Raw genomic sequence first — 14,783 nt, forward strand, 5'->3', positions numbered from 1 at the left:
CTTTGCCACTTGTCTTTATATATGTGTGCTCATATCTGTTGTTGTTGGCTTGAGCTCTGTAAGATTTGAATGTTTTTAGAGATCTGGTTCCTGCTGAGGAAGAAATGGTGTGATGCAGAATTTGGATTTTTTTTTATTGACTTACTTATTTATCCTTGAACAATCCGTGATGCTCAGTCAGTATTCTGAAAACCTCCTTTTCCAGCAGCCTCAGTCAAAATACCAGTGCATGGTTCTCTGATGGCATCTCTGTGCCAAGGGAGATTAAGGGATATAACAAGCTTTCGAGCAGGTTTCAGCATCAGCAACCAGCCTGAACTAATACTGCAGCATTTCTGTAGATGTGTTGAAAATCAACATTTGAGATTCTGTGTAACAGTGCTACCAGGTGACTTCCAGCAACGCACATAAATTTTGCCATAGCTAAATTTTAAACTCTCCTTTAAGAGCCCAAATACTGGCTTTCATGGAGACTGACCACCTGCATTCCCTTAGACCTTCCTCTTTTAACCTGTCTCCCATGTTTAACTAAAGCCATAGTTTTGCTTTATTTTTGCTTTACTTTTTTATAATGATTGAATGAATAGATCTTTTGCTTTACTATTCTTTGCTGTCTGATAAAAAAAAATTCAGGTCCATTAATACTAAGCCTATGATGGACTCTTAAACCAAAGTGATATGATAGGTACAAGGAGGCAGGTAGTTGTGTTACGGATTACATAAAGATCTTCCCAATTCTCTTGTTCCCTTATCCCTAAAGCGACTGTACCTCTGAACTCCTTGGGTATTAAGCAGATCTGAGCATGCCTTGTCTGTCATGTAATTAAGGAAATGTGGAGAACTTAATAGATGAACGTAGTCTATACATTGTGTGTGCTTACCTGTGTTCTTGACCCTACAGTTAACCAAGGAGGCACGGCTATTACTGATGACCAAGAATAGCATTCAGGAAATGAAAATCTGATCTGGAGAAAGTGAGATGAGAAAAAGCTAAACCAAGAATCACATAATGATATTCAATTTTCCTCCAGATCTAGAGGTCACTAGGAACTGATGGACCAAATCTGTCCACTAGAATTTCTGCAGGTTTTTTAAGGTGACCAGGCTGCCTTGTCACGGACTAGTTGTTGCTCAGTTTTTAGGTTGTAAGGAAGCTTAGGTAAATACTTAGAGGAATATGCAAAAGTGTGTCTTATATTATTCTTATTAGAGATATTCTGGTTAAAATGAATGGTTGCATTTTTCCTCTTATGCAGGGTTAAGAATGTTTTTTGCTGTAGCTTGTAGATGTCAGCATGTGCAAGTGCATATCTTCTGAATGGTTGGTCTGATGAGGCTAAGGAAGGATATGCAAAGCAGACTCTCTTGCCCAGGTTCCCCAAATCCAAGAGCTGTACAATCAGGAAATGCATTATAGCATCCATTGTTGCTTCAGCAGGGAAAGTATGCTTTACATATGCAAATACTGCTCAGAAGTTTAACTTAATAATTATCAGCTGGAGTCTCTATTGATGAGCAGCTGAGGCTAATCATCAGCAACAGACTCTGAATTAACTACTACTAGGCTTTGATTGAGCATGCTTGTCTCTTGCTTGTGGTTACTGTGGCAATTGTAGAAACCTGGAGGTATTTTTATAATCTTTTCTAAGCTTATAGATATTTACTTCTTGTACTTTCTGTGCTTTTAAAAAATCGCTGTAAAATGCTGTGTTTTAGACTTTTTACCTTCCTATCTCTTCCACATTTTATTACTGAGCAGGAGCCAGCACAGAATAGTTCTAGTCTTTTACATCCCACTGACATGAATGATAGTCACAGTACTGTGTACAGCTGCAGGGACACATTTGGGCACATGCTTTACCTTAGAGAGCTGTAATGGCTGCCTGCTGTTGATTATGTATTCTGCTATATCAGGGCCTCAGAAGTTATCTTAACACAAAACTCACATCTAAACAGAGAGAAATATCTGGGTGTAAGGTGTCCAAATGGTTAATGAAAAAAAAAAAAAGAGGTGCTGCTTCTTCATAGGAAATATTTAGATTAACAAATCCCATTGTTTTCCCTCCCACTCCTACTGTACACCAGGGAAATTCAGCTGGCTACAAATACTTACCCTGCAGATATCATTCATATGCCTTTTCCTAAGTGTGCTTTATTATTCACATCACACTCCTACAGGCCCTCCATAGCTTCCCTTCTAATTATTCCCTGCTTACCCATTCCTATGAATAACCAGTGGCATTCACCCACATTCTGCCATTTAAGGCAGTTAGTAGTCCATCCTACTATGAATTGGATTTCTTATTTTCCAGGAGGTGCCACAATTTATTTAAATTCATCCAGATTGAAACTGTGAAGATTTATAATTGAGTTGCAGGTTTCAGCTTCAGGGCACAGGCACCCACTAGACAGTGGTTTGTCTCTACCCCCTTAGTGGAGGTGGTAGAGGGGAATGTTTCAGGGCAGAGGCAATGGATGCTTTGCACTGCAGGAGATAAGCATTGTGTGACCCTTTGGGTCAGCTTAAGCTGTGGGAATGGTAACCTCTAACTGAATGGTGATTATGTCTGCAGCCGATCTAAAAGGGGTCATTTATTTGTGCCCCAGGTGAATACTGCTAATTGTGATGAGGTTGTTAATGGCAAAAAGTCATTGCTAAGTGATGGCTAGTCATCGCTTCTGTAGATAAGTGTTTTCACCAAAAATCCTATAGGCAACACCTCAGAGCCTGTGTAGTGTGGTCAGAGGACAGAAGGGACATTGACCCTCTTCTCCTGTTACAGGATTCTCTGCAGTGTACTTACCAAGCATTGTAGGAGTTTTCCCTGCAATACCCACTCAGTATCTAAACATGTGAGTCTTCCAAGCTGTCACATTGGCAATCTTCACCTGCATGCAAAGCTTTTGAAAAGAAAGAGAATATCCCTCTAGCTTTGTGGAGAAGGAGCTTCCTTTTCTCCTCGTTCTCCCCCGCTTCCCAACTGCTAAAGAAGTGGTTTGCCAAAAAATCAACATCTTTACAGGAATGGGACTTGGAGAAAATAACAATTCGTCAAGAGCACAGATGGCTTATTTAGAATCTAATAGGTATTAAGACATTATTTCCCCCAAGCTTTACTCCTGATATTGATAACGTGTTATCTTTGCCAAGTTCCCCTCTTGATAACATGTTATCTTCGTCAAGCCAAGTCCCTGATAAAATCTTATTTTCCCTCAGTGCTTACTGATAAGATATTATTTTCTTACATCTCCACTCCCAGTGGAAAGGAGAGAAATGTTATTTTTAGTCCTTTTCTTGGAGAGGCATATATATTGCCAAGGCAATGCAAAACAGGGAAAGGAAGAATGAAAAAAAAGAACAAAAAAAAGTCATTGTATTCGAGACAAGGAAATGAGCAAATAATTTAAGACTTACGGGCTCTTGTTTTAAGTATGCTAATAAGCTAACATTCATAACTGGCTAATGAGATAATATTTCTTTTGGAAAAGCAAGCTATTAAGAAGAGCCACATCCAAATTCAAGAAAGATACATGTTTAGATTTTCTTTCCCTGTTTCTTCCTGCATTCTGTTACTACATGCTTTCTCTTCACCTAGTGTGTTTCACTGCTTACCATCCTTATTATCCCTATTAGAATTATTGTATTCACTCAACCAACACATAAACAGCTCTCTGCAGCTATGCAGTGTGATGACCCTTTCTGAGACATAACCCCTTCCTTATTTTGTGTGAAGAGCAAATGCAGCAATTCAGTGAGAGTGGTTCTTGAACCACTCCATTTACTTAATTCAAGAGACTAGAAATCATGTCATGAACAAGGCAGGGAAGTGTACAAAGAAAATGGACAACTTTGTAGTTTATAAAGTCGAATTTACCCTGAAAAATTGTTTCTGTCTCTACTACTGAGTTCGTTACATGATGTTCATAAAACAAAGCTATTGCAAGTAACTGCTAACTACTTTTCCTCACGTTTTCTGGGTTTCCAACTTGCAGGCTCTTGCATTACTGTTGCATATGCAGATAATGAGGTCTGTCCTCTGAACAAATGTAGTGGAAGAAAAGGTGATTATTTCTTGAAAAACTGTATCAGAACCATCTCAATTGTACATGCAAAACTGGTATATTCTGTGAGTGTTAACGACTCCAAAACTTCTTTGTCTGACTGTAAAGAGGGACTGATAGTACCACCTTTCCCTTAAATAATTTCAAAAAATAAGTCAGTCATCCCTGTGCTGTATTGAAGTATTACAGCTATGAACATCATAGGCCAGTGAGGGAATAAATAAGTCTTGTTTTCATTGCAGGGTATGTATGTGTGGTCATAAGCAGAATGATGAGTTGAAACAATCTGCTGGATAGCTGTGAGCACCATCCATCCGCTGCACAGAGTGATGCCAATATTCTTTGGAAATAAAGTGGTGATCATGCAATTAATGATCCTGTCATCAGGCACAAGGGAATGACAGCAAAGATTGAACAGGAGATCATCATTCTCACATTTCTAAACTTCTAAGTGTTAGACTTCAGTGGCCAGTTGACCCTGGCTGGACATCAAGTGCCCGCTAAAGCTGCTCTATCATTTTCCCTCCTCAGCTGCACTGGGGAGAGAAAATATAATGAAAAGCTCATGGGTCAAGACAAGAACATAAGGAGGTCATTCACCAATTACTGTCACAGGCAAAACAGACTCAGGAAAATTAATTTAATTTATTACAAATCAAATCACAGAGTAGGCTTATGGGAAATAAAACCAAATCCAGAAAAAACACTGCATTTCCCACCCCTCACTTCTTCCCAGCTGAACTTCACTCCCAATTTTCTCTCCCTTCTCCCTCATAATGGTGCAGGGGGATGGGGAATGGGGGTTCTGGTCAGTTTATCATACGTTGCCTCTGCGGCTCCTTCTTCCTCTCACTCTTCCCCTGCTCCAGCATGGTGTCCCTCCCACAGGAGACTGTCCTCCACGAGCTTCTCCATGGCTACAGTTTTTCACAGATTGCTCCAGCATGTGTCCCTCCTGTGGGGTGCAGTCCTTCGGGAAGAGACTGCTCCACTGTGGGACCCCTACACAGGGATCACAAATCCTGCCAGGAAACCGACTCCAGTGTGGGCTTCCCCACCGGGTCACAACCTCCCTTGGGCAAACACCTGCTGTGGTGTAAAGTCCTCCAGGGGCTGCAAGGGGAGCTCTACTCCACCATGGTGCCCCATGGGCTGCAGGGGCACAGCTGCCTCACCCTGTTCTTCACCATAGGCTGTAGGGGAATCTCAGCTCTGGCGCCTGGAGCACCTCCTCCCCTTCCTTCTCCACTGACCTTGGTGCCTGCAAAATTGTTCCTCTCGTGTATTCTCAGCCCTCTCCTCTCTGGCTACAATGGCTGCTATGTAGTAACTTCTTTCCCCTTCTTTATTCTGTTATCCCAAAAGTGTCCACCATTGCTGATGGGCTCAGCCTTGGCCAGAATCCCTCTTGGAGCCATCTGGCATTGGCTCTCTAGCCCAAGGGGAAAGCTTACAGCACCCTCACACAGAAGACACCGCTGGAGCCCCTCCGCTGCCAAAAGCTGGCCACACAAACTCGATGCATTTTGCAATCCTGGTGTTCTGTGGTTGTAGGTTTTTTGTGTATGATTGGTTTAATTTCTGAATCCGCTGATTGTAGAGGGCTATTTTGTTCAAGGAAAGGACAGTGAGAAGGTTATTTCTGCATATGAGCAGCAGGCAGTAATGTGATTCTTTAAGTAAGGCTGTCCTACAGTGGAATTGAATGGTTCAGGTTTGGGTTCAATAAAACATGTTAATGTGTTCTTAAGTACCATTAACAGCAGTGGAAGTGAAGGCAAATTTAGTACTTAAAGGACATGCTGAAGTTCCTAAGTACAATTACTATTGCCTAAGTCCAAGGCTGGTAGTTGATTGGCATGTCCTGTGAAAACAGTCTCTCCTTACCAAATAACATGTAATTTAACACATATGTTGTCCATATATGAGAAGGGTTTGTGCTTGATACTGATGAGAGCAGCTTTTCTGTCAGAGCTGAGGAAACTTGTTTGGGCTGCATGGAAAGGCTTGGCTTTTATTTTTGTGCTGTCTCTGTCTAGTGAACATCAGTCTTCAATGTTCTTTCACTGTTATAACTTTCTACCTCTGACACTTGAAAAGAATAAGCAAATAATTACCTTATGTCGTGTTAGAATGAAGAAGTTCCATGTTCACAGACCTGAAGTAAATTTCGTGGACTGTATTCCACTGTTAAGATGGTTGTTTGGGCAAGGTTTTCTACTTCTGGCTGAGATTACACTGCAGTGTTTCACAAAAAGTTGTTGGAGAAAATAATGTCTTGGTGAGTGTGAGAATAGGGACTTTGGGATGCCTTAGCACCTACTCGTGGAGCCATATATCTAAAAGTATCAAACTGTTAGCAGAAGACTTCATTCATAGCTACCAGTATAGCCACTACCTACCAGAGCATCCAGCTGAGCAGAAGTGCAAGGTGTTAGATGATTAAAGCTGAGCTAGATCTCCAAAATAAAAGGGATAATTTATCTGCTTACACCAGGCTCATGGCCTTAACGGGGGGAAATCATGAGAGTGGTTGCCTGCTACCTCACTTCTTTCTGTAAAATACTGACTTTTGGTTAAAATTGTTACACTGCTAGTCCTCAAAGTGTGCACAGATAAGGTGAATTCTCAAATGTGAACAAATGTGAAATGAAGGAACGGCATTTTCTTGTGTCTCTAGTCAGACAGACTGAAACACTGTCTGTGGGCAGCATAACTTCCTCTTGTCTAAGAGGCAACCTAGAGTTCATTGCCATGACTCAATTCATTATAAAGGCATTACACGCTATTAAGCAGGGGATGAATAATAGCTAAAACACAGAGAAACCTCTAGACCTTGTAAAGATGGCAAAAAAAAAACAAGTAGTTTGGCTTGATAGCGTAAGAAATGTAAAAAATTCAAAAAAACCCCACCCAAAGTATGCTACATAAATCTACGTGCCTCAAATATTTCCTAGCACAATTGTAAGCATTTTAGTTCAGATTCATGTGAGAAACTCAGGATTCCTTCTTCTGCACTATTCTCCTCTGAATCAGAGCAAATTTTTCTTTCCTACGCTCTGCTTCTTTCCTCCTTATCCAGTTAACCTTTGGATAAGCTCTGTTTTCTCTGTGGCTTTTTCCCCAGCAAGCTTCCAATGCCAGTGGGTCCTTTTCAGGACTATCACCTCTCCAGTTTCATAACTAGAAAACAAGGAACTTGCTTATAATGCTCATCCTTTAGGTTTTGTATGCAAGAAAGAAAATTCCATTGCTTCAGTTCCTATCCTTTCAAATAAACTATACTGGATTGCTTTCTGAAGGCTTTAATTCATCCAGTGTCCTAAGACACGCTGCTTAAGTAGGTGTTAATGCAATCTGTTGCCTGAAATGCAGGTGACTCCTTACATACAGAAGCATTCAATAATCCATATAATTCATAATTTACATATTGTCAAGTTTTCTGAATTGTTACACCTAGTGTGATGATAAGTTACTGATTGCTGTCAACCATGAAATAATTGTTCAGGTTTGTGTTTGGGTTTTGTTCTGTGGACAGTGGAATTTTGTAGGTCTTTTTAGGTACAGTTGTATTAGCACAAAAAGTCTGAAGTAAAAGGCTTAACACAGAAAAAAAATCTGAAACTGCCAAGGTCCAAAAATAGAGCAGTAACCCTAATAATAATAATAGCTTTATTATTATTTATTACACCATTCAAAAGTGAACTACTTGCTTCAGAGCAGAGCAATGTTCCTTATAGCGTTCCATGGGAAATCTTGAGTCCCAAAGTTGCACAGACCTCATTATGTGTTGTGCTATTTTATTTTATTTTGATTTAGATGAGATAAAAAGTGTCTAGACATCAGCTCAGAACAGTCTGCCAGTTACTATAAACTATAAAATTCAAGTACAGTGTAATCAGTTTAACTCTTCTACCAGAGTCCATCAAATATGAGTGGTCCCTAACATTAGCCCACTTACTCCTTCTTCAAAGATGGGATGAAACACAACAGTCCTTGCATTACCTTGGAAACTGGTAGGAAGAAAACCAGGGTAGCATGTGTTGCTGTTTACCTACTAGACAATAGCTCCCAAGAGGCATTTTGCCCTGTCTGTATATTCACTGAAGTAAAAATATCTTCACATGTCCAGTATGGTGAGAGAACTAAATCAAATAGTACCTTGCCCCCAGCCATGCCAGCCTCAGATGTGCAAAAATTTTGAGTTACACGATCTCAGAACGTTAAAAAAAAAACAAAAAATTGTATTTCTGAGTCTTAAGATCAAACTCTGTTTACCTTTGGTTTTATAATGTTGTTTCAGATGGGTCCTGGAACTGTCACATTATTATTTGCAGCACAGAATTGGGATGTATGAATATACCAAATACATCAAGATACATGTGAGAATAGTGAACAATGTTACTAACAAAACATTACTTGTCCAACTGTATAAAGCCTGAAGAGATCATTCCAGAAAATATCTTGGATTTAGCACCTTCTAACATGGATAATTTCTATAACAAATCAATACATTTCAACTAGTTGTATATTTCAAATCAAGAAGTTAGCTAGTTGTTCAATTCCTGACAGGATTTCCTTACTGCCTTTTACATACTGGCAGAAATATTTACTACTGAGAAAATAGTACTGGAGTTTACTGGCATTTAAAGCTAAGGCTGCATAAACACTGAGCTGGTCTCATTAATTGCTGCAATTTCCAGTCTGAGGTAGTGAGGTGATACATTCTTTCAGTTCCTTTCTCAGACTGTGGTGTTTCTTCTAAATATTGTGTATAAACAGTTCAGCTTTCCTATGTACAAATGGTATCCTTTGTACAAAGGATATCCTTTGTACAAAATGGTATCCTTTTTAAAAGACAGAAAACTTATAAAGTTTTAATTTTGGCAAAGTAACATTTATGACCTATTGATTTATGTCCGTAGAATAGCTAAAGAGACATTTAAATTTTTTCCATGCTTTGAAAACTTGATGAATGTCGTCCTGAGATTTACTTCCATACCTTGCTACCTTCTCTGGTAATTATTTGAGAAGGAAGCAGAATTCAGTGGCAAGGTTAGGAAGTGATAAGGAACATCTGTGTCACTCTGGATATTCACTGAGGGGGAGTTATGATTGCCAGTGAAGTCTTTGGCTACATTTGCATTATAATAGTGTATCTGATGATAACACATTAGTTGTTGTATGGGTGAGTAGAGGTGCTGTTTTTATCTGAGAGTGTCTACACAATACACTCTTGCTGTCCACTAATAGGAATGCAATGTAATCACACCCAAATGAGTTTCAGTCTTCCAGCTTCAGTTCCGTGCCTTCCAAGCTGGATGGAGAAAGATAACTCAGTATTCTATTGCATGTCTAATTGTAACATGGCTCTGTCCTTTATGTTGACATTTCTCTCTTGTTGCACCTATTATTTTCAGGCTTTTGAAATCTCTCATTTAATTTTTAATAATTATTTGCTGGAGCATTCAAATTTCAAAAACAGTGGTCAAACTTCAGAATCTGTCTCGAGACACTTTTCAAGCTCAAATTTATCCATAAGCTTTGCTAATGGTAAAAATAATAAATTAGAAAAATTTTGCGGGAGACTGTCTGCTAGAAAATGCAAGATATTCTATCCAAATTATGTATAAAAACCAGGATAGTGATTTATATACATAAGAGGAAGTGTGTATACCTGTATAAGTCTGCAATGTAAATTAGAATTGAGATTTTGATTTCTATAGCCATTTCTCTTTTCATGAACTGAGTTTAGAGGACTACTCACTGTTCATGTAAATGTGAAATAATAGTAGAGAACAAGCAATGAGTAGGTCTTTATAGCAGGGAGATAGTTTGGAGTTGGCAGGTGAGAAATGTACTTGTTAGGAGGAACTTCTAAACAATAACTGCATGATTTCCATCTTGTAAACTGCTCAAACTGGTGTTCACTTGATAAAACCAAAGAAATTCTGCATTGGAAAAAAGCATTAAATAGCCAACACTCCCCTGTACTCGGCCCTGGTGAGACCACACCTTGAATCTTGTGTTCATTTCTGGGCACTGAGGTGTTGGAGCGAGTCCAGAGGGGGGCAACAGAGCTGGTGAAGGGTCTAGAGCACAAGTCCTAGGAGGAGCAGCTGAGGGAACTGGAGTTGTTTAGCCTGGAGAAATGGAGGCTCAGGGGGGACCTTATTCTCTATAACAACCTAAAAGGAGGTTGTAGCCAGGTGGGGGTCAGTCTTTTCTCTCAGGTAACAAGTGACAGGATGAAATGAAATGGCTTAAATTGTGCCATGGGAGATTTAGATTTGATACTTGGAAAAATGACTTAGTGGAAAAGGTGGTCAGGTGTTGGAATAGGCAGTCCAGGGAAGTGGTGAAATCACAATCCCTGGAAGCATTCAAAAAACATGTGGATGTGGCACATGATGCTGGGTTGACAGTTGGACTCGATATTCTTAGAAAGCTTTTCCAACCTTAACAGTTCCACTATTCTATTATTTAATATGTGCAAGTAGAAAGTTGTGTCAGAGAAATACCTTATTATAAGATACTCACATATCTTCACTGAAAAGGAACATCTTGCTAATTATGACACTGTGGATAACTCTCTTTGTCTTTTGTTTCAATTTTATTTCAATTGAACATTTCTGAACAGTGATTTAGCGTGAGGGTTTTCTACACGTTTTCAAACATTTGTACTCTCTGTGTAGGTAGTTATATCTTTATTAAAGTTATATGAGAACACATCAGCTGCATCCCTATTTGCTCTTTTGAAATTTGGTAGCAAAAATGTACTGAGAAGTGATGGTAGAATGTATTGCTTTATTTATGGACCCTAGTTTCAGACACCTTCTCTTTATTATACTTTAGCTCATTTTCAATGCTTATTTGAATAAAGAAAACACCGATTTCGTATTTCTGGATTACAGCTTTTTAATTGAAGGTGTTGAATTGAACCATTTTACTTTTTTCAAAATTCCCTTGTGTCTTTTTCCGCCAAAATTCTTTCCAGAACTTGACCCACATGTGTATTCAACATTTCTGTCCTTCTGAACCTCTTATTTCTCAACAAGCACATAATACCATGTTGCTGAATAAAACCCATCTGCTCCTCACATGTGAATCAGCTGGGGCTGCTGTTTGGCAGAAAATGGTTGCCAAAATGCTGTCATTTGACTGTGGAGGAAATGGGGAATAGGAAAATTATTTCATCTTGCATACATTTCTAAAATATATTTAACTGTATATTAATTGTCTTTGAATTAAATCCTCATGTTCTTGACTGTCTTCCCAGACTAGAGACTGGCAGGCAGCCCTGTGCAGAACAAATGAAACACATGCTTATCTTTTACTGTGGTTTTAAAATTAGTAGGACCTGTAGTTCATAGAACTTTAGCATTTGTCCAAGTTTACCACTCACTTAAGCATTGCCTTGAAGTGACAAGTGACATCCCTGCCTCACGATGCCGGCATGAAAGGAAAACGCAACTTCAAGTATATTCTGACAGAAGGGGTTTGTTTCCTTCTCTTGCAGATGGGAAGCCAGTGTCACTGTCTCCACTTGAATCCCAGCCCCACAGTCCTCGGTACACAGCGTCGAGCCAGCGGGAGCGCGAGAGCTTGGAAGTCCGCATGCGGGAGGTGGAGGAGGAGAACCGCGTGCTGCGCAAGCAGCTCAGCCTGGCACAGAGTCGCAGCCCCTCTCACCACCATGGCAATCACTCCAAAACCTACTCCATGGAAGAGGGGACAGGTGACAGCGAGAGCCTGCGGGCTGGCATTGTGGCAGGGAACAGCTCCGAGTGTGGGCAGCAACCAGCAGTGGAAAAGTGCGAGGTAAATAAACAGAAGGAACTTGCCAGAAACAAAACTTGATAGATGTGATCTGTTAAGGACACTGCACCCATCTCCTTCACCCTGAAACTTTATTCTCAGAAACCAGCCTCTTAAAGATTTACTGACTGGAACGTTTTAGATAATTTTTAATTATTCTTTTTCTTTTAAACTTTAAAACATTTAATCATCGGAATATCTTCTGAGTTATTATTTCATCACAGTTTTTTGTCGTTTTCATTCTTGTGTCCCCAAACCTGGTATAAAAATCAAAGCCTTGTTCCAATCTGTAAAGCTGTGCTGATAAAGACCTGTGGCAAACTGACCCCATGTGTTTTTAAGTTAAATGAAAGCTCCACGGTGCTTAGAAAAGCCTTATTCCTTTGTTTGTGTCTCTGTACTGGAACAGTTCAGGGTTTACGATTAATTAAATTGTGGCTTATGGAGCCAGCCTGTGCTTTTGACTCACTTTCAGGAGTGTATCTGGGTGTTACTGTGGGACCACCTGCTTTGCATGAGCTGTGCACAGTGTGATTGGCTGCAGGGAACAGGAGATCTCCTAAGAAGGTTTTGGAGTGGGCTTTTTTTTGGTTTGGTTTTCCCCATTTTATGCCAGTAGTTTTGTGGATGTCATCCAGATATTTAGTTGTCAGATGTCTGAATGGTGACAGGTCCAAATATGGATAGATACCAAACAGAAAGTCTTGCTTAAAGGCCTTGTGCCAATCTCAGATGATGAAGGTATCAAAAGTAGCTTCCTCCATTTATTTCTACAAAGAAGGTAATACCTTATCACCTTTTATCTTGCTTTTTGCCACTCAAAGATAAAAGTTGAAAGACAATTAATGGGAGAGGAAAAATAAGTCCTAATTCTCTTTTGAGATAAATTCTATTCAATGGGAAAATATCAAATACAGCTTACGAATTAGTTACTGCTTCCCAGTTGGTTATCTTCGTCCTTCAGTGTGGAAAAAAGGAAGCAACATTTTTGTAAGGAGAGGGAAAAAGAGGGGTTTGTTTTTCATTTTCCCTCCTCCAGATAATGAGGGTCTGATTTTCCTCACTGAGAGCATTTTGGCAATTCTTTTAATCAGCGAAGGCTCAGGCCATCAATAAGCAAACCTCACTTCTCCCCTATTATTATGCCAAGGAGTGATGAGTTGAATCTCAGTTCAGTTGTTCAATGTACCAACCAATTTGGAACACAAAATAGCAGCTTAAAGTAGGAATAGTTTAAATGGCCTTGCAGTTCATAATGTGTTTTGCCAATAAGTTTACTTGCTCAGTGGGGTTTAGCATTGTGCTGGAGGCAATGGTTATATAAAATACAAAATCTGACATTGTTTGCCATCCCCCTACCTCACTGCACACTATTTTGATAGCAAAATAGCTTTTTACTCTTTTTCCCAGGGAATTCACTCAGTAATTCAGTAACAGCAATGGAAGTTAAAATTAAACTTCCTTATTATCAGATTTGCCAAGGGTCTCATCATTTATCCTATTATTTTAGATGATATTGTTCTGTGTTTGTGTGAGGGGTTTCTTGACTCCAATCACTCTCTGTTTTCAGTGTTTCAGATGTACAAACTAAATCTTTTTTAGTTTCTGACCCTGGAATATATCACAACAAGAGTCAGCAAGTTGGGTAGTAAAGAACCAGGGTTCTTGAGAAGAAGACTGGGGCTCTGTGGGAGACTAAGAGAGCTAAGACTCATTTCATTGAGTCTGCTCTTAGAGATTTACTAAAGATAACATTTCAGAATCTAATTTGAGATGGTCTTTAATGATGATTAAAACATTTGAAAATTCAATTACAATGAATGAACATTAAATCTCTGATAAAGCATAATCTGTATGATAATAATTGTGATCTATATCAAATAGCTGTGGGTTTGTTGCATTCCAGCCACAGCTTCCTACTCTGTTGCATCACAGGAGAGCTCTTCTGATATTGTAAAACAGACTATCATTACACTGCAAGAAAAGATCAGAGTCCCAACCAAGGGACTTTTCCCTGGAGGGAGCAGAAGCTTGTCATGCCTTCCCAGTAGTAGACAATTTAAACACAAACCTTGAAAATAAAAGTACAAGTAGCCCTTACACAGATGTCAGCACACACAACAGGCTTCAGAAGGAGAGCATAATGCCAACAGAAGCTAACACAGTTATATGCCTCTTTCTTACTATGTTATCACAGTATCTTTCCAGCTTGTGCCCCCATTATGGGGCATGTACTTGGAATTAAGTGTGCAATTATAAATATTTTAAAAAGTGATTTTATATTAGGAAATTGGTAATTAGTAGTATACCATTTAGTGGATTAGCAAAATACTTCACATTTGAAGCATTTCTACAGGCAAATTTTTATTGTCACTGTTCTCAGCAGTGTTGTTCAATAGGGTTAAGTGTGTAGTGCTCCACAGCCACTAAAAACAGGCCCTCACCAACTTAAACAGTGTAACACAGGAAAAGCAGATGTTACCTGCTTCTGAAAACTCTTTGTAGTATATTTACAAATATGCTACAAATACAAGCATTTTGTAACATACTTTTAATATCTCTTAATCACATTCAACAATTATTTATGAAGGATTAAATATCTACTATGGAAGGCCTAGCTATCACTACTGGAAAGTTATTGAAGTATGAAATGTTTTACCAAAGATTATTTTTAACTATAGGAACTAATTAGAGTTTGTAAAACTCATTATTTCATAATTCCAAAAGTAGCCCAAGGAGGAAAAAAATACCATTTGTTTATCTAGGCATCATATACTCCTCATCAATATGGGATCTAAGGCCCAGTTCTTCATGTGGTTTTGGGTATCTTCTTCCCATTAATGTTATCCCAGAATAGCCTTACATGAAATACTGCATTCAGAAGCAGATTTTCCTAGTCTGTA

General features: G+C 39.2%; 1 protein-coding gene across 3 annotated transcripts in view; it reads left to right on the plus strand.

The window, feature by feature from the left end:
• LARGE1 (LARGE xylosyl- and glucuronyltransferase 1) overlaps window positions 1-14,783 on the plus strand; it is a 282,849-nt gene that overhangs the window by 123,634 nt on the left and 144,432 nt on the right. For all 3 annotated transcript variants that reach the window (XM_017823441.1, XM_017823442.1, XM_017823440.1), the window contains one exon: window positions 11,582-11,883. In XM_017823441.1, the coding sequence (XP_017678930.1) occupies window positions 11,582-11,883 (302 nt within the window). The remainder of the gene's footprint in view (window positions 1-11,581; window positions 11,884-14,783) is intronic.

This window comes from Lepidothrix coronata, unplaced genomic scaffold (assembly GCF_001604755.1).
Source record: "Lepidothrix coronata isolate B3197 unplaced genomic scaffold, Lepidothrix_coronata-1.0 Scaffold102, whole genome shotgun sequence".
In the NCBI taxonomy this organism is placed as follows: domain Eukaryota; kingdom Metazoa; phylum Chordata; class Aves; order Passeriformes; family Pipridae; genus Lepidothrix; species Lepidothrix coronata.